Source organism: Anopheles moucheti, chromosome 2, assembly GCF_943734755.1.
Source record: "Anopheles moucheti chromosome 2, idAnoMoucSN_F20_07, whole genome shotgun sequence".
In the NCBI taxonomy this organism is placed as follows: domain Eukaryota; kingdom Metazoa; phylum Arthropoda; class Insecta; order Diptera; family Culicidae; genus Anopheles; species Anopheles moucheti.
In genome coordinates, this window is record NC_069140.1 from 42,533,688 (window position 1) to 42,553,210 (window position 19,523).

General features: G+C 41.7%; 2 protein-coding genes across 2 annotated transcripts; one reads left to right on the forward strand and one right to left on the reverse strand.

Moving 5' to 3' along the window:
• Positions 1-8,082: 8,082 nt before the first annotated feature.
• Positions 8,083-12,155, forward strand: LOC128309154 (serine/threonine-protein kinase stk11). The gene is made up of 6 exons (XM_053045559.1): positions 8,083-8,939; positions 9,157-9,519; positions 9,591-9,727; positions 9,809-9,994; positions 10,061-10,218; positions 10,313-12,155. The coding sequence occupies exons 1-6, from the start codon at positions 8,460-8,462 to the stop codon at positions 10,654-10,656; spliced, it is 1,668 nt and encodes a 555-aa protein (XP_052901519.1). The 5' UTR covers positions 8,083-8,459; the 3' UTR covers positions 10,657-12,155.
• Positions 12,156-14,027: 1,872 nt separating this feature from the next.
• LOC128296686 (integrator complex subunit 5) lies at positions 14,028-17,541 on the reverse strand. Its single transcript, XM_053032145.1, has 5 exons — positions 17,442-17,541; positions 17,094-17,305; positions 16,410-17,022; positions 14,552-16,344; positions 14,028-14,483 (listed from the first exon to the last, which is right to left on the reverse strand). The coding sequence occupies exons 2-5, from the start codon at positions 17,301-17,303 to the stop codon at positions 14,103-14,105; spliced, it is 2,997 nt and encodes a 998-aa protein (XP_052888105.1). The 5' UTR covers positions 17,304-17,305; positions 17,442-17,541; the 3' UTR covers positions 14,028-14,102.
• Positions 17,542-19,523: the final 1,982 nt, after the last annotated feature.

Here is a 19,523-nt window from a genome sequence, read left to right on the forward strand (position 1 = left end):
ACCTATCCCGAGCCATCTTCATCTAATTCTGCCAACATACAGCTCCGTTGGTTGGGAAACGTTTCGATAGGATAGCCGACTCCCTCAACACACGGACGATTGTTCGTACGAAACAATGAGCAATGTGGTCTGTGAAGGAGCGGGAATTTCATTTTTGCTCCCACATCGCTTACTATTTGTGCAACATTTCACCCTTTTCACAAAACACGCTGATGCAGTGAATAAATTATACAACACACTATCAAACCACTGCCATCGAAAGTTAATCACATTGCTTAACGTTTGCATAACGCTCATCGTAGCACGCGTTGGCGTGATCGGGGCTACAGCTGCATTATGTTCAGATGATTTGTTATGCATCTGATAGCTAAACTGATGAGATGAGAGTACAAAAAACGCCATCAAATCACCAACAAATGCTATGCTTCATTTTGCACGCAATTTTTATTTTGCTAAATCAATATTATATTAGTGATTCATTACATAATTGCATTATTACCTACCTTACATTAAAACATTTTAGAAGATGAAAAGTATTCAAATGAAATTTTGTAGGTTTTGTTTAATCTGAATTTACCTATCGAAAAAAAAACTGATGAAATCCATGAACGTAATTGTGTTTAAGATTTCGTTGATTGATTTGATCTCAATGTTGTTTAAACTATCATCCAGGTTTGAAAATCATTTATTTCATCATTGAGCAAGTGGATTAAATACAACCGATTAAAAATAAACATGTACAAAGCCAAATAGCAAGCAAATAGTCTATAGCAAAAAAATCTACGAGTGACATCATCCAATAGCATTGAAGTTTGCGTCTCACATTGAACACGTGATAATAAGAATTGTCAAAAAATGGTTTCAATTTTTTGAAATTCGAGGAAAATTGCAACTCTATAAAGCCCTATGCAACATTGAATTATCCTTCCAACATTATGAACAATTATTAACCTTCAGAGACTACAAAATGGAACAAAATGGAAATGTCTTTAAACGAACGAATTGTATCTTAGATTTAGTAACTTTAAGTTATAATGTTCTTCTTGAATAAAAAAATATATAATTATATACCAACTGGTACACCAGAAGCTAAGAAGAGTACCATGTATGGTAAACGCTGCCTTGCATACATGTGTGTGGATGCTGGATGCATGCGTTAGCAAAATAGGAGAACAAGGCTCTCTTCTGTTCGAATCACCAACGAATAAAGACGTGTCGCAAGCCCGACTCATCATTATGTATTGGAAACAGGATGTAATAGAATGAATTTAAAAAATGTATAAAAATGTTGAAACAGATGTTCAGGCATAATAAACGGAAGTTTTATAATTCATAACAAACATGTACAAGTTGATGACGCGCTCAATAGTGACTTGAAGAGTAGACACCTTATTAATGTAGGGTCGTAGGCTTTGTCGATTACTAGCTAATCGGCCCGGTTACAGGGCTATGCAACAGAATTCCGTTGTGTACGTAAACTAAAAAATGTTTAAAAAATAGTTTTCTTCCCAATTGGTGGACGTTGTTAATTTTATTTCATTTAGTTTAATAAATTATCAAATTTCTCTGCCCGGCCACTTCGACTCTCATAAAAACTATTTGGCAAAGCATATTCCAAGTCACAAATAGCTAATATTGTTGTTATTGGATTTAACAGACTTTGAACGTTAGTGGCTTCGTTCGTCTCTTAGTCTGATATAGCCATTCGTATGATCTGGACATCTAGCGACGTGTTGTAGATATTTAGTCATTGCAGTTGATTAGTCCTGAACCCGAAGTCCCGGGGTTGGTCAGTTATCAAGAATGAAATGTATCGCAAAAATATACGACACTTCCTGATTGTGTTCAGTTCCCACCTGGACTGTGATGCCCATATGCATCATATAATTTTAACCGGAGTATTCCAAATTACACTTCAGCAGTTCTTAAGAATCTTGCGTCAGATAATACCCTTTGTTGTTTACTATGCATTCCTGCTTTTCGTAGGCTCCGCATATAATTTCATCTAAAGTCAATGTTTTTACTATCAGGCACCACAGATTACCCAAGTTTTTTTTCTGACTTTTTCCTCAGATTAGTATATTTGAGCCATGCCTTTCTAGTAACAGGCACATACATGTTTAGATTTCATACGGTGCCATTTTATCAGATGTGCCTGGGAGTGTATTTGGTAGCGGCACAGAACTGGTATAAAATTTCACCTGGACCAATCCCTCGTTCCCAGTAACAACTATCCAGGTTACGGGTAAATAAAGTTTAAAAAGTCCAGAATTAGCAGGCCAAGTTCTCTGGATGTTGTGCTCAGCTTGTGTAATGGATTATTGAAGCACAGGCGATTTACAAAAAAAAATTGCCATACTAAATATCTTCTTGTTCCGTAAAAATTCAAACATGGAGTGCAATCGCAAACCCGAAATATCCGGTGAAGTACAATGATCAAGATGATGATGGAAGTCAGTTCTCTTGGCTGATGTCGGATTTGAACTGACGATTGTTGCCTATGATTTTGCCGAGCTTTTCATTCAAAAGAAGTTTCCTATTTGAATTTGATGGCGTTTTAGCCATTGGGACTTGACTCCACAAAATTCTGCGTTCAAGAATCCTGGTTACCTGGTTTGATAAAATGTTCTCTATTTAAACAGGGAAGTAAACAACACAGCATAACAACAACAGCAATTGCTCTTGAAACACTCTCGCATTTCTGTTAGTAAAAAACATGACAAATTGCAGCGAATCAAGCAGTAAAACAGCTTTTTTAACATCTTCATGCTGTAAAACATGGCATTATTTTCTATGCTGCTATCTTCGTGGAATCAATGACCATTTCTGGTCTTCCTTGATTTGTATTAATCAAGATAGTGAGTCCTGTGTTCACGTGGTACTTGGAAGCTTTGGGGCGGCCCGGTGGCTTGATGGTAGCGATGCTGGTCTTCACAGGAACGGACCGGGACCCATCCCGGTGCCGTGCGTTACAATACCAGTCCAGTAGTCCTCAAGGTCCGGCAGAGCGGTCATGGTTTTCGTCGTCACGTTGTACACGTACTCCCGGTTCCAATCCCCCGTACTTAAGACTGATTATTCAGCTACTGGTAAATAAAGACACAGAAAGCCAGAACTGGCAGGCCCAGACCTATTAAGGTTGTTGTTGCGATGGAAGAAGAAGAAGTGAGTGCTGCTGCAGGAGTATGGCTCGAATAGGATTTTGTACCAGCTTTGTCGTTTAAGAAACTGTTCACATTGCATCACCGACCAACATTAAAATCTTTTTGAAAATCTTGTAAAGGATCCGATTGCAAATGCAAGAAAACGCGCGAATACCCAAGGACAACAATTAAAAACATTCTCAAATTGCGCGTTTGTAGATACGTGTAAAAATTGGTCCATTTGGTAAAATCATAGTATACATGGAAAAATAAGCTGTTGGCGAGGGTATCATAGAAGGCATAGCGAAAGAAAGCAGTTTAAAGAAGAGATGTGAAATCAAAAATGCTTCACACCAAAAAAATGATCCAAGGATGTGGGAAATGGTAACATGGCAACGTTATGCGTCGCCTCCAACTAAAATTTGTATAGCGATAAGCAGATGTAAGCTGATGAAATCAATTTTACAATGTTTTTTTTTATTTCTCGGAAAACCGTAGATCTTGTGGTTTTTCACAGCTTTCAAATAAATTACCAAATGTAGAACTTAATCAATATACCTCATACCGCTCAAACGTATAATTTAAGGGGAAATATTTTTAAATGTTAACAACATTCCTCATACGCCTCATATTTGTCTCTACTCACTGCACTGCTAAATGCACCGACTGTTGATGGGACTGCTGGACAGATTTCAAGTACCCGCTGCCGTTCTAAAATCAACCCGACATTATTATACCTGTGCCTTGTGATTAACAAAGCATACATCATCTCGCTCGTGTACCATTTTAAGTGGCTGACGGTAGACAATCCATCTCTGTGGAACATCCCGGGTGTGTGTGTGTGTCGTTGAGCTAGCGTTAGCTCATAACGCAATGTGACATCGTTGCACAATGGTGCATAATTTATGACACAGCGCAGTTCCAAAGTGGCAAAAAATCACCTGCTAGTTTTGCTGTCCTACTGCATCGTTCGTAACCGTGGCAGGGTAACAAATGTTTTCACTATTGTACACACAAAGCTACTTTTTCACAAGAATGTTTTTAGTGCAGATTGAGCTAGTTAATTCATTATTTATTATTTGAAAATTTTTATCATTTATAAATTCCATTGGTTCTGCTTGCTTCATTTAGCCTTAATGCATTTTAATTAGTTTTACTTCACAAAGGTCTCTTCTTTGAAATCATCCTCTAATTAAAATTATGTAATACAGCGCTGTAATTTTAAATTTCTAATGTCAGATAACTTCACAGTCGCTACAGTTTTCATTTAATGGCTAGGATGATTATTAAAAATCGTTAACAAAATATCGACCCCTACATTAAATTCTATTGCTTCCACGATATTGTATCTACCCAGAGTGATCCCTTATCCCACGTCAACGCTCAGCGGGATGCAGCAATAAAACGATGCTACAAACATAACGTACCGTCGAATCATGTTTGCACGTGCGATTGAATATTCGCAGGGACAATAGCTAGACAAGCTAATAAATCCCCCGTTCATCGGTTTGCTGCACGGTACTCGATGTTTTACCCTAGCTTGATTAGAGAGTTTGGGTCGGTATTCCATCAGGAATCATATAGCCTTCTGTAGACCTTTTCGATCCCTATTTGCTGTACGGCTTTATTGAAATTTAGGATTACTCTCTAATCGGGTTTAAAACAAGCCAGCCTGAACCTGTTCTCCCTTCGCCGATTCCTAACAAAATGGAACAAAAACTTTGAATTTTACATTATTTTCGGATTAAACCCAAGACCGAGAATACATTCCTTATATTGCCTTTAGAATGCTGTTCCGAAAAACCGTTCCCCAACAACATTCCTAACACTATGTACGATTGCATTCTTTCCTGGAAGGATTTGTACTGCCGGACAGCAACTTCTCCCTCCCTCCAGCAAACTCGGCCATTACAACAATGCACCAGCCACCCTGGTGAAAGTTTCATGAATGCATGAATCCACTGGAAGCCACATTAGAAATTGTAATCTTTTGCAACCGAAACGGTGCTTGCACTCGCATGAGAATGTTTGCAACTTTACCTTTGCGCTTCCGGCATCCGGATTGAACGGTGGAGCTATAAATTCAAATCAAAACCACTCGATACACCCACGAAAGTTGCTGCAAGGGATCCAGAGCTGTAAATGCTCGTAGCATGACAATTAATTACTAATTCATGAGCGCATCCGCGATGACACCGAAGCAGCGTAAGTCACACAAGCCGTCTTTGTACATTCCACTATGGAACTAGTTCTGCTTTATGTTGAAATTTAGCCGAAAATCTAATCATCATTTAAGTATCACACCTCAACGAATGGAATATCTAAACATGTATAAAATGTAATATGTATATGAGATACCTAAATGTATTTGATTTAATAATACCATATTCAATAATTATTATCATCACTTATCATCATTTGTAATTTAATTTTAACGACGTATAATATTGATTATATAGCAGGATTTATCTGCAACAGATGCCAAACGGAAACTAAAACGCGCCTGTTAGTATGCATTCGATGTGACAAAACCACCTGCAATGTATGGTTTTTATGGTCAAATTTCGTCGTATCCTACAGTAAAAGTAGTACGAAAGAATAAAGCAATAAACATCACAAAATAAGAACAAAAAACTAAACGAACTCGACCAACAAAATCACAGTTTCAAATACGCTCAAAATATGACAAAAATCATGAAAAAGAGTGGAAAAGCAAAACAAGTTAAGAAATTCAATTCTGCCAGTTATGAGTACTTAAACTGTTGTAAATCTAATTTCAAACGTATTTTCGTGCTGTACCCTCGCGTCATTCCCAGCGCTGTTGATGACGGCGATTTCGGTGTATTTAGTCCTGGCTCTCCCCGTTAAGGGCACCGAAAATAGGAACCGGAAGTACCGTCCACCGCCATCTGCCCAACAATAACAGCGCTAATGGTTAATGAAAATGAATGGCTGTAAAGTTTTCTTTTACAAACCGAGCTTCTTTGGCGTTTCATGTTTGGAGTAGTGTTATTTCTATTTTTGTTTCTATCCAGCCAAACCCTGTGGCAGTGGTCTCTCTAGCCGCTTCAGGTCTTGGATGGGGTAGGTGTAAGTGCGACAGGTCAAGAAGGGTGCATAAAAAGTAAATTAAATATATTTGCTCGCCATTTGATGCTGTAACCCCCAAGAGTAAAGACGAAGTGGAATTCAAGCTCAGCACAGTTTTTATTTATTTTTAATTTGTCTTGGTGCCACAGAACCGAATGGCAAGCGATTAAAATTAAAACTGAACTACAAAATGCTTTCGATGCAATGTTACACAAGCTTCTCTGTCGTTATGGGGTTCCTAAGGTAAGCGAGCTAATGTTTCGTCCATTTCCTATAACGCTAGCTCGCGGTGCTTTTTGCTGCAATCCTAGCATTTGCCGGATTTTAGCCTCTATAGCGTAGTTCATTCCACTGCACCTATGGCAAACGTTTATTAAAAATATCCATCACGTTGTAATTATGTCAGCACATCCTTCCTTAGCTGGTCGTGACACATTGTTCGTCTTGTTCTTCAAAACAACTGACCCTAATGAAGGTTCTATGCTTTGCTGTAAAATTGATTTATGATACTAATTGATTGCAGATGCTACAGGGCATTGGTTTTGGGAGTGTTTGCCACATGATACGGTATCAATCGCTAGTGAAAAATATCCATTAGTTAATTACTTCATGCCGGTGATAGTGTATTGTGGTACCAGGAAAAATATGATTTTTTGGAGTTTCAAAGATATTAACGTACGAAAAACATGGAATACAAATTTTTATTTTTACTATTTTCAGCTTATAATATCTTGATCTTCATTGAGCAAGTGTAATGGTTGGGTTTTTTCTTAATTTTCAATAAAACACCTATCACCGTACGTAGTAAAAACCCTACACGTATAATAAAACCGGTAGTTTATATTGACAACTTGACAAAAAAATAAAAGATAAGCAAATATTTGGAAATAACAAATGGTGGTGAAGAGCGTGGGCGCTGCGACACTGTTTCGTTTTTCGGCTCGTAACTTTAGATAGGGATTTTAACCAAAAAAATCATACTGGCAAAGTGTACTAGAATGGTTTTGGTTTGAACCCAAATAATAAAAAGTTTGTTGCGAATTTAAATAATCAGTTTTAGAAGGAAATACGGTAAAGCTCTAAATTTCAAATGATAGTTAACTATCACCTCAGCAAGCAAGAGTAATGAACTGCGATCATCTAAAAAACATTGTAAGTAAAGAACCTCCTACTTTTTTTTATTATCGTTAGAACGGCCAAGAGAACCTCCTACTGAAGTCATTAATTTGTTGTTATACAAGAAGAACGGCCAGGCCGTATTACTTATAACTTGAAAGGATCCGGTTATCATTTGTTCAAACAATGTATTGAAAAATAATAATTCTATACAAATGTAGCATCAATAGAGTAAAAACCTAACATTTTTGATAAATTGAATCACGTGAAACAGAATGCGCGTTCCTTTTACATCGAATTCTGGCAACGTCTATTTTTCCGTTCCTACAGGGAAAACACACAGTTTAAATCCGTTTACAACTACGGTGCTCACTTCTGCACGTCACCGCACGACCCTATCTGTTCTTAGCTGATTGTGTGTGTTGTTTTAGAACTGCAGCTGTCAAACATAACAAAAAAAACTCGTATGTCAATTAGTTTACGATTAGTTTTTTTAGGAAAACAAAATAACAAAAGATTTCCTAAATTCGCACGTTTTACTGTACTTCTTTTGGCTGGTAGCATCCCCGGGCACCTGCTGCAGCTGTTTGCGTTTGGTTCCTAGCCAGTACGCACACTGGAACGTGAACCCGCACAGGGTCTGTGGCCGAATATGAGTGGCTAGCGAGCAAGTGGCATATGTGGTGACCGAGCATCGCGGCAAGGACATTCCTCACGGAAGCGGTTGTTACACCACCGTCGGGACAGTGCGTAGAAGATTCTTACCGTTTTCGTACTTTTCGTGTATTGTTTGTGCCGGAGGTGCGTGCTGCAGAGCCTCCAGTCCTTGCTGTTCTGGATGATTTACCCAACGGTTCGCCGCATCGATTGCGCGCCCCATTGCACGGCCGATCCCTTTTCGGTTGGCTTCGCGTGCATTGGCTGTGACTGGTTGGGCAATCGTTTCTAACACTCTTCCTCTCTGCACATCCTTCACAATAGCAACATACAAACAAATACAAACCTTCCTTTACAACTAGTGCAACATATTACGTTGAAACCTTCCTGGGTTGGGGTGGCACAAACATCATCTCACAGCCAGTCGCTCGCAAACAGCCACGGTGCCAAGCAATGAACAGCAGCCTGTCCACGGAAATACCGTACTCGAACGATGGTGACCACCGTAGCAAAACGACGAATGCATCTTACAATAATAATGGATCATGCGTGAACGCGCACGAGAACAACACGGAAGGCCAGGACAGATTTGCCTTTGCCTGTGATGATCCACCGTCCGATGCGCGGTTGCATCCCTCCGACAGCTTAGACGATGATCTGGAGGATGTATACAAGACGTGCAACAGCCAGTCGGTGGTTGAATGGATCAACGATGACGACGAGCTTGAACGATTGGATTTACCGATTGAGCCCCTGGACCCGACTGGTACCGTATTCAACCGGGTTGATAGTTCCGACATCATTTACCAAGAGAAGAAGAAAAAATGTAAACTCGTCGGGAAGTACGTAATGGGAGACGTGCTCGGTGAGGGCAGTTACGGCAAGGTGAAGGAGGTGCTCGATTCAGAAACGTTGAGCCGTCGCGCAGTAAAGGTAAGAAAAAGGTGGTACGCATAACAAACGATTTTCCTGCTGTTTGTTTACTTTCGCACCTGATCGTGGCTGTACGACACGACGACACAACCGATGATCAATATCGATCAGCGACGTCTTCGCCTCAAGGTCGCATCAAAACCAACCGCTAATGTGATTTTCGCGTGTGTTTTTTCCTTCCTCGGTTCGTTTTTTCGTTCCGATTTACATTCAATAGATTCTAACCAAACGCAAACTACGACGCATTCCAAATGGCGAGCAGAATGTGCGGAGCGAAATTAAGCTGCTGCGAAAGTTGCAGCACCGCAACGTGATCGAGCTTCTGGATGTGCTGTACAATGAGCAGAAGCAGAAGATGTATCTCATCATGGAGTACTGCGTCGGTGGGCTGCAGGAGATGCTGGATTCGGTGCCAGAAAAGCGGCTACCGATACACCAGGCGCACGACTATTTTGTGCAATTGCTGGACGGGTTGGAGTACCTGCACGGTTGCGGCATCATACACAAAGACATCAAGCCGGGCAATCTGCTGCTAACGCTAGATCATACGCTGAAAATATCGGACTTTGGTGTAGCGGAAGTAAGCGAACTCTATCACGTGTTGGATCACGGAATGGTTTAGTAATACGACTATTATACTTTCCTGTGCAGGCATTAAAACCTTTCGCCCTAACGGATGAATGTACGACCAGCCAAGGATCGCCAGCCTTCCAGCCTCCGGAAATTGCGAACGGGCATGATGTATTCTCAGGGTTTAAAGTTGATATCTGGAGCACGGGCGTTACACTGTGAGTATGGACGCACCGGTAACGCTAATTCTTCCTAAACACGTGTCACTAATTCTCCGAAATCTGACTTTTCTGATGCAGGTACAATATAACTACCGGATTGTATCCGTTCGAAGGTGATAATATTTATAAACTGTTAGAAAACATAGGTAAATGTGAATGGAATCCGCCGGGATGGTTAGAGCCCCGGCTGGCCGATTTGCTCGTTAATATACTGCAGGCGGATCCACGTAAACGGTTCACCCTACAACAGATACGGCACCATGAGTAAGTGGTTTTTGAAACGGAATAGACAACAATAATCCATATTTCGCATCTTCCCCCTTTTTCCAGATGGTTCCTGTTTGCCCCGGATGCAACGAGCCCGCTCGTACCGATACCACCGTTAAAAGGCGATTGGAATAGATGTTCCACCGTGCTGCCTTACCTGATAGCTCATCACTACGAGAAAGATCGGGACATGCCGTACTACACGGAGCACGACGTAAATGGTACGACTGCAACATACAACGAATGTCGAATCGTTTACTGTTCGATCTTGATCGTTTCCTCTCATTATTTTCTTGTTCGGTTTCACTTGGTTAGAAATGGCACGCCAGCAGCACGATCATTACACGGACGATGGACTGTACGATCGCAGCTATCTAATGGCACAGCCGCTAGAATCACTATCGTTCCATTCGGACGATCCGGGCAGCGAAACGGGCACGACGCGACGTGCCTACCAGCCTCAGCCAAACAGTGGCAGCGGCCGTTCCACCGTAGATAAGCGACCGTCGCGAAGCTTCTCACTGTCACCGAAACCGAGCATAAAGCACATGATCGGTAGCAGCTGTCCGGCTACGACGGGAAACAGCAGCAAACGACGCTCGCGCAAAACTGTCTCCTGTATATCGTGGCGCAAGTGGCCCCACTGCCGCCAATCTTGAAGAGATCTCGTGCTTGGTGGTCTACTGGGGTCCCTTTTTCTTTTTGCTGTACGACACACCCTTGAGATTAAAGAGGGATAGAATTTAGGGCTAAAAGGGAAACACATACCCAATCAATCAATGCGAGAAGGAATTATTTACTCAGGTTTCGTATGCACTCACCGTGTTCGTTGCCGCGTGGGTGTGTGTGTATCGCATTCAAATTAGGATAATTCCATCAGCAGAAAAAAAAGTTACATAGCACATACTTAATTGTTTCTTGATTGTTTAGTAGCGCATCTTAAGATCGGTTTTATGTGTTTTTTTCTTTGTTTCCTGCCAAAACAAAGCTCTTCAAAATTATTTGTATCGTGTTGCGTTCCCAGCGTTGTACAGTAGCTTAGTTACACACCACGCGTGTTTATCCATTGTCGAACTTTGATTTATTTGGGAAACCCCAACCCAACCATACAATTCGTACAGTTTTAATTGATGTAACCAAAACCTTATTTCGGTTGGTACGTAGTAAGAAACAAAGGCGATGAACTCCACTAGGTTGATTTTGTACGCATAGCATAACCAAAGCGGTACTTTAACCGTGTTTCAATAATTAGTTTCAAATATAACCACTCGCGAACACGCCCGCACCGTGCGTTTGAACAAAACAAAAAAAACATACCAAAATCGGTAATCCCGGCCCATCCTCTATTCATTACTGTACATAGAAAGAGGTTACTTTTATGTGATCGTTTTGTACATAGGGCTGTGTGCAGTCAATTTCGCAAATTCGCAGCGTTCAAATGCTTGGCGTAGTAAAGTTGACATCAAACAGGAATAGCTAGACGATCCGCTTAATCTGCCTCAAACAACGTTGTCGGGCAGGATTCGTTACAAAATGTGTAAAGAAAAATACACTACGAGCGTTACAAGTTTCCTAGTCACTTCATGAAATCATTGCGTGAAATCATTTCGATTGATAAAAAAAAAACAAAAAAATGATATGAAATTGTTTAAAAAAAAAAAGGTGGGAAGGCATTAGTAGCTCACCGCCACATCGCATTGCATCAAACAGTCTTCCTTGCCATAGAGAAAAATAGTCGTAGAAAGCACATACGGACGAATGTTCTACACGCTAGTAGGCCTGCAAGTGGAGGCGCTAGGGCTTTAAACCCGCACGGTATTCCGTGGTATACTGTTGCGTGCGCAAAACAAAACACAAAACTCAACTTTGCAAATGCTGTTAAAACATGTTAAAACATTGTAAAGACACACAGAAATCGCAACGCTTATAGCAAAACACACACACACATTCTTAATTTAGTCCGCTAAGAACGAAAGATGAAATGAGAACAGGTGCGATACATATAGTGGAAGGGCAATTAATTAAGCAGCAAGCAGTTTGTTAAGCGAAAGAAATAGTTAAGACAAGAGTAAAGGAACCGGCGTACTGGTATAGGAAGATATAATTTTGTAATTTATCATCAAGGAAACAAACAAAACAAACAAAATGCGTTAAATAAAAAAATGAAAAATAAAACAAAACAATTGCTTTTGAGCCCTCGGTAAGATGTTCCGTTTTGACAAATGAACAAGTGTGCGATAATTCATCGAATGAGGCGATGGTTCGCGGACGTAAGCAAGGTTCAATCAAGAATGCAGCAATCCCGAGATAGTTGCAATGTTTTTCCATAATGATCATGAAATTGTTTGCTTCCTTTAAACCTTAAATTTCCTTGCAAATTTTGATAACATAAAATGTATTTCAGCTTCAAATAGAATACTCGTGCAGTATAATTTGGGTGATCTCTATCGTAGTAGTTGATCTCCTTCTCCATTTGGGATTGCTCTTTAAGCTCAACCAGAGTAAAAAATAGTAATTTTACCAAGGGCACGATCGATTGACATCTCATTGGTATTGGACATACATATAAGCATCCCGGACGCATAATATTTCAACGACCCCAAGTGCATACCCCACTACCCTTAGGCGTACTGCAGCCTGGTACGATCGATTTTTGCATCCGACGCATTGATCTGGTGTCAATACATTGACTATAGGGTTAAACGTCTCTAATCAGTTCCACACAGATCGAGTCGCTAAGCGTTTTGGCCAACTTCACAAGGACTCAATTTGAATTAACTGAGCCATAAAACCCGCTACTCTCTATTTTGATATAGAATCACTTGAAAAGGGAAGAAGTAATTTCCATGTTATGTTTAAGGTAAAACTGTTACAAGTTACTAAAGTTATTAATAGGGCCTCATCATTTGAATGCGGTCGATATCGGTACACTGCAAGCGACCCTATTTGTCACCGTTAAGTCTTCAGGTTCTTTGTGAAAATGCAAAATGCTTTGGGCTGCTTTCCGTTAGGATATATTGTGGGATACTGGACACAGTCGATCTGCTGCTGTTACTGAAATAATTTTATAATTTACTCTTGTGTATAACTTGTTTGGAGATTTACTTACTCATCAGCCACTACAACCGTTTCTTGGTCTGCTGCACAGCTTTATAGTTCTGCTGCATCAAAAACATTAAACAAAGCCTGCGAACGTTCGCGAAATGCACAGATATGACAGTTTCAATGCTTGTACATCTAGTAGTTAAGGACAAACGAGAGCGCATAGCAGGCATGGCATCTTAAGTGGTTCGTTCTCCATTTTAAAGCTCTTCATCGTCACTGTTATTTGTGTACTCGTTTGAACATAATTTTCCAATTGTAAGCACCATTTTCGAAACGATTCCTGTCTTTGAGAACTCACCATGGCAAATAAAGAGGCTAACAATAATCGTCTAAAGAAAGATTTTTACATTCCAACGCAACACCAGAACCTAAAGGACTTGTGCACCGAACTGGCCACCCATGAACGTTGGTGTACTGCAAAGCTGAACGACATCAGGTACCTGCATAGTAAGATGCTGGAAATGATAAACGACCAAGTGGACCCGGCAATGGATGTCCCGGACCATTCTGCTGAAGGGAAAGTGAAAGAGCCAACAATATTACGTCAGTTACAAATACTGATTAATCAAAAGCTATCGGTGGAAGAGAAAAATCGAAGGCTAGAGGCAGCGATAAAAAAATTTTTAACACAATTTGATACCATCCTAGAATAATCTTGGCAAAGATAATCATATGCATCGCCAGCTTGCACTTCAGTGTACGAATCTATTTTGGACCCAAAGGTCAAACCAGCAACGGAACAGTTGAAAAATGTCTCTGCTGTAAGTCTGGGTTTACCTAAATGCAAATGGCAAATATCAGAACCTTTGGCAAGCAGGCTAAAACGTCAAATAATAAAACTACACTAGAGAACTGAAGTTACTCTTGTACGTTACGAGACTAACCCTTCTACAGTGCCAACACACACAGGATTTAAAAGCCGGTAATCTATTCTTCATCCATTTTCAAAATTACATTATTCTAAATGATTTGTTTTGTGCAACTGAGCATGTCCACACATTTACAACTGGTCATGTGCTGGCGATAATGGAATTGTACCAAAGGATACGCCGCTAGGTCCAGCCTTCATTCCATGATCAATGATTCCACTGCTGATCCCTTGTGGCGCTGGTGGCTGTAATTGTTGTGGTTGTTGTTGCTGGTTGCTACTGTTGGTTGGATTACGAAGCTCGGGCCCAACGAACATCTGATAGTACAGATGGCCCACCTTGGTGAGTTTCTTTTGCATGGTGTTGCGCAACGGGTTTGTGTACTGTACCGGCGGTCTCGAAGTGAGAGGATCACGCCAATGAAACCCGATAGGATCACACACAAACAGTACCGGGGATGGGACGTGATCTTTCATATAATTCCACACACATTCTTTAAGAACGTAAGCAATCTGAAAAAAAAACAGTTATGGAAGAATTAAATATAATTTATATCTTTCGTACATTATTTTAACCGTACCTCTGGTCCATCAAAGTATTCCAATACGATGTGCAGATAGCTCAGGGGCGGAGGCAGCAGCTGGGCCAAAGCCATCAGCTCTAGCAGCTTTGTCGTCATGTACATCAGGTCCGTTTTCTGACCGTTCAACGTTTCAGCCGTCTTGGAGCGCCACTGATGCAAAGCAGACGCACAAAGTGCACGCAAAAGCACCGAACAGTAGCACAGCGATGGCCGATAGCACGCAACAAGCCCCAGAATTGACCAAAGGATCGGCGAATGGCGGAAGGTGCGCTGAATCTGCAGGTCACGCTCCATCGTCACCTTTATGAAGTCCTCTTCCGGCCACGGTAACCCATTGTACATCACGTCCGGGGATATCATCTCCACCAACAGCAGTGACACATAGCTAAAGCCATCGATCGTTGCCTGATGATCATTTACATCCTGGCAACAGGCTACGATTGCATTCAACAGGTGGTTCTGCATTTCGGATGCCGGCCCAATCGCCTTCTTGGTGGGAATTTTCGGTCCCTGGCCAATGATGCCCGCATGCAGCACGGTTGCCCTGGATGCGTTTAGCGCGATGCCTTGCTTCTGGTTCAGCCTGATGAGTAAATCGTCCGGTTTATCGAAGCTGTACGCTTGTGATTCCGACTGCGAACCAAACAGATTGCCATACATGAACAGTGCGCCTTCTAGCAGCTCACGAAGGGCCGCAGTACGGGCAGCTTTCCGATGGGCACAGTGTTTCGCCAGCAAGATGTAAACTCGGTTCAGTGACTCATCGAGTGATTCCGGCGTCTTCCCTATCGGTACATTAGTTCCGCCGGAGGACAATCGAAGGCAGTAGAAGAAATATTTCACCAACAGCTGAGATAACTTCAATGTTTGCCCGGTTCCAATTGTAACGCATTTACCAAGATCTAAACATTCCACCAGCCTTACGGTTTCGTGGATAAGGTCCTTGTAAGTTACTGTCCAGCAATCTGTACCAATCAACTCTGGCTCAGAATGTTCGCTTTTCATTCGTTTGCAAGGTTCCTTTGTTGGTGAGCCTTTGCCATCACTTAGCACGATTGAAGACTTTGTTGGTGTATCCTGCCTTTCATGGTTCATAAAATTTTCCCAAATTTTCAACACTCGATCCAGTAACTCGTGCACAATGCCGATGCAATTTACCTTACGCAGTGTGCTGCCAAGGATTGCGGTACGTTCCAACCTCAATAGCTCTGCCAAATTGTGCAAAATGTTCCAACAATCTGTACGCTTGTTAGAACTGATCAGAATTTTCTCGAAAGCAGTTTCAAATGCGGGTCGCACCTTGGGCACATCCGACGTTCCATGTGGCCCATTAAGTATACGGACGAGCGCATTAAGATGCGGTTTGGTACCGGAACCCACTGATTGATCATTCATCGTCAAAAGGTACACGATCGATTGATGAAAGACTGAGTTTGATTTGAAGCTGGCTAGTAGCACTAATCGTACCGCGACTTGTTGCACGTATGGAACGTCGGTTGTGCAGCTACTCCATAGGGTTTCCCGCGAACCATCGCGTATGATGTCTTCAAGCAACGGTACGGAATGCTTATCGAGCACGAGCGTTTCCAGCTCGACAAACATGATTTCTAGCAGCTCCTGGCACCAGCTGTGTTGTGTGGACAGCTTTGCAAGTATGAGCGTTACTTCAATGGCGTGTTTCTTTATCTTTAGCAACAGTCCAGCCACTGTATGCAGTACGTACGGAAGACTAATATTCGATGGCCAATGTTTGGGCTGAACTTTTATCGATTGTAAACGCTTTTGGTCATCTAAAATTAATAAGCAGAACATTTTAGTAGAACGCACGATAGCATCGAAACGTTGTGTTACTCACGGAGATTTAGAAATACGGCTACCAATGCCTGAGATATCGTATCGGAAGCTTTTGCTAACAACAGCAAATATGGAAATGCTTGTTTAGAACTGTTCTCTTTTTCCACCGTTGATTTGAGCGCGCTGCGCAAATCGTTCTCATGTGCCAAACCGAGATAGCTCAACACTTCCACCTCGGACTCGGACGGTTGATCGAATTCACCGTTGAACCGGCTTACTCCCATTGCCAACATGCTTGAGATTACCTTTAGCGGAAAACATCCACCGAGTCGTGCTACAACCCAGTCAAAGAATGGAGTGTGTGTTCCGTAAATAGCAAGCAGCTCATTGATGCACTCGTCCATTTCGCTATCGTTTAGCTTTTCGAAGCATAGTGCACTAAGGCTTAACAGGTAGCGAATGGCACTGCACCCAAGCCAAAGATTGCATGCATTCCGGATGTCTGGAGGTGGTCGGCGTCGGTAGTGCTTTTTGCATACTTCGCCGAGCAGCTTCAAACACCACGATGATATCAGCGGACACCAGGCGGAAGGACCCACGGTTACCAAACGTTCCAGGGCTTCGTGTATTTCTTGCACGGCTTCATCGTCCACCGAAGGATCTGGCAAGTTTTTCTTGGGGAAAATGTAATTTAAACACACGTGTTGGGAAAAAAATCAGCATAAACATTTATTTGTCTACTTACCTCCGCGCTGAGCATGTACACTTTGACAGCATTATTGAATACGAGCGTAAAATAGTCGAACACCGCATCTCTTGTCGATGGGAGATCCTCCAACAGGTGTAGTGCACTTTTTACTAGTGCGCCTGTGTCTTTTAACGGCACTCCCTTGTACAGCAGGGACACGCTTTTGACAAAGTACTGCAGTTCAGCTAGGACTGGTTGTTTTATCATGGCTAGTTGTACAAATTATAAAATAGCAGAAGCTTCAACAATTAGTTCACAGTCGGCGCCGGGTTGTGTTTACTATTCGTTCAACGCAACTGCGCTGTACTTGGCGGGATATTTTAAGTTATATACAAATAAACTCACCTGTTTTATTCCTGGGAAAATGTTAAATGATAAACTTGTAAAAAAGACCTGTTTCAATCCGTAAATTAAGATTGTGCGTCCCCAAACACAAACGTTTACGTGCAAAGCAAAAGTGTTTATTGCTACGAGTGGTGAACGTCATCCTTATTTGCGAGAAACGTCACAACAACAGAACGCCAACGAGCACAGTGAGCGCGCTGTTGGACATGCAGTTTTGAAAATTTTTAATGACGGTTATTGTTGTTAATGACGAATCAACATTTTAACTAAAAACCAAATACAGAAAAGAACTTCTGACGAGATGAGAAGTGTATTCTGTGTTTTTTAATAAGAAAGTGATGTTTCTTGCGAGATGTTTTGCTATATAATGCCATTCATTCTTACAATTTACCAGCCGTATTTCGCATCGCGTTACTAGTCTAGATGAGATTAAATACTCTAGCGTCCGTGTAATACACAGAAGTATGATACCTTGCAAACATGTAGAGTTGCATCACATATGTATACAACCAGTTTCTAATGTACAACTACATTATATCCGTAATAAACTGGAATCGTACATTTGTAACGAAAGTTGTGCACGGCTATAAATTCTGCAAAATATTCTAACCTTCAATATCATGCCACTACTGATCGATCCCGGTTGACACTGCACCCGTATTCTAATTATCAAGGCCGAATTAATCGTGAACGTGCGTTAGTACACTTATCAATGTCCAGCGAATGTGTTCCATCGTCGCAAAGAATTCAATGTCGTAGGCAACCGGTTTATCCGTCCGTACCCCCATCCTTCCAATATTGCGTACGGCCCTACCTCGATAGCCGATTTGTGCAAATATTTGCTGTTATCAAGCATGTCTATCACCGAGAGAAGGCACTCCGGTGATCCGGTTGCATAAGGCGAAGCGTAAATGATGGGTATGCCTGTTGCATCCGGATTAGGAGTGCTGGTTCATTGGCGTCCATCGTTCGTAGTCTCATTTTCGGTACTACACGATCAGCGAAAGCAAAACAAAAAGATCATTCGAGAGAACCACGAGCAGATAGGACCGTTTGATCTTCTTCCAAACGGTCTTAGCCCGATGTTTTGGCACAAAGATCATCGGTTGTGGTTGACATCAGCTTGAAAATGGTTTGCCTACAGATCTACGCGTATGCTGACGTCCTAGCTGCTAGGTGGATCCGTCTTTTGTGACGTGCAGGCACAATGATGTGGTCAAATTCTTCAACCAAACAAACATTATTATTCGCTCAAAGTCCATTGCGAGCGCGAAACGTGCGCATGCAATGACTATTCTAACCACTTGAGGGTTAACCCAAAAAATGTTAATGTACATTACGAACCAGACGAATAGTGAACTTACCTTTTCAAATTTGCTCACGGAGCACATTCAATCTTAACCTACATAATTGGTTAATTTTGAGTTTCCTTTCATTTGATCATATTACTCCAACGTTTACTCCATTCCCCGCATACGATCATGTTGACACCATTTCTCCCAATTTGAACTCCCCCATTGGATGTCTGATCCCTTCTCCATTTACTACGACTCGGTAAGGGTTTCAAGCAGCAAACCAAATAAATTCATAACGCCAACTTTCCGCCGGTACAGTCCGCATCTGCAGTCGGTGTACTTAGTGGACACGTGAACTAATACATCACTATTGGTTACAGGTTAGGGAACCTAAGCACTAAAGCAAATTTCACATGACGGTCGTACACCAAACCTCGTCATGTCATATCTTCACCTCATCGGAAACGAAAGGGCCAACGTCGCAGAGGGCAATTGCCTGAGCTGGACGAGTACATTGTCCGACGGTCCGTTGCAAAATCAAGCATCCAATCCCAAAGCCCCCATCATTCGGCTCTGTTCGCATCCGCAGCCCAACATAACACACACCAGTACGGCATAATTTTATGTCTCGACACACACTCGATTTGGGCGGTACTTGAACTACGAACGCTAATGAACGCTCTGCAGCGTACGAATTGTATCGGTACCCTCGGACCCTACAGTCAATATCTCCCGAATCGAACGCAGATGATGATATCTGGAACAATAAGTACATGGCACAATTGCC

Excerpts from the sequence above, each read along its gene's own strand:
- LOC128309154 (XM_053045559.1), top strand. The coding sequence starts at position 8,460 with ATGAACAGCAGCCTGTCCACGGAAATACCGTACTCGAACGATGGTGAC. Across the intron at positions 9,728-9,808 it reads TGGAGCACGGGCGTTACACT|GTACAATATAACTACCGGAT; the intron begins GTGAGTATGGAC and ends TTTCTGATGCAG. Across the intron at positions 9,995-10,060 it reads CAACAGATACGGCACCATGA|ATGGTTCCTGTTTGCCCCGG; the intron begins GTAAGTGGTTTT and ends CCCTTTTTCCAG.
- LOC128296686 (XM_053032145.1), bottom strand. The coding sequence starts at position 17,303 with ATGATAAAACAACCAGTCCTAGCTGAACTGCAGTACTTTGTCAAAAGC. Across the intron at positions 16,345-16,409 it reads AGCCGTATTTCTAAATCTCC|ATGACCAAAAGCGTTTACAA; the intron begins GTGAGTAACACA and ends TATTAATTTTAG. Across the intron at positions 14,484-14,551 it reads AATACTTTGATGGACCAGAG|ATTGCTTACGTTCTTAAAGA; the intron begins GTACGGTTAAAA and ends TTTTTTTTTCAG.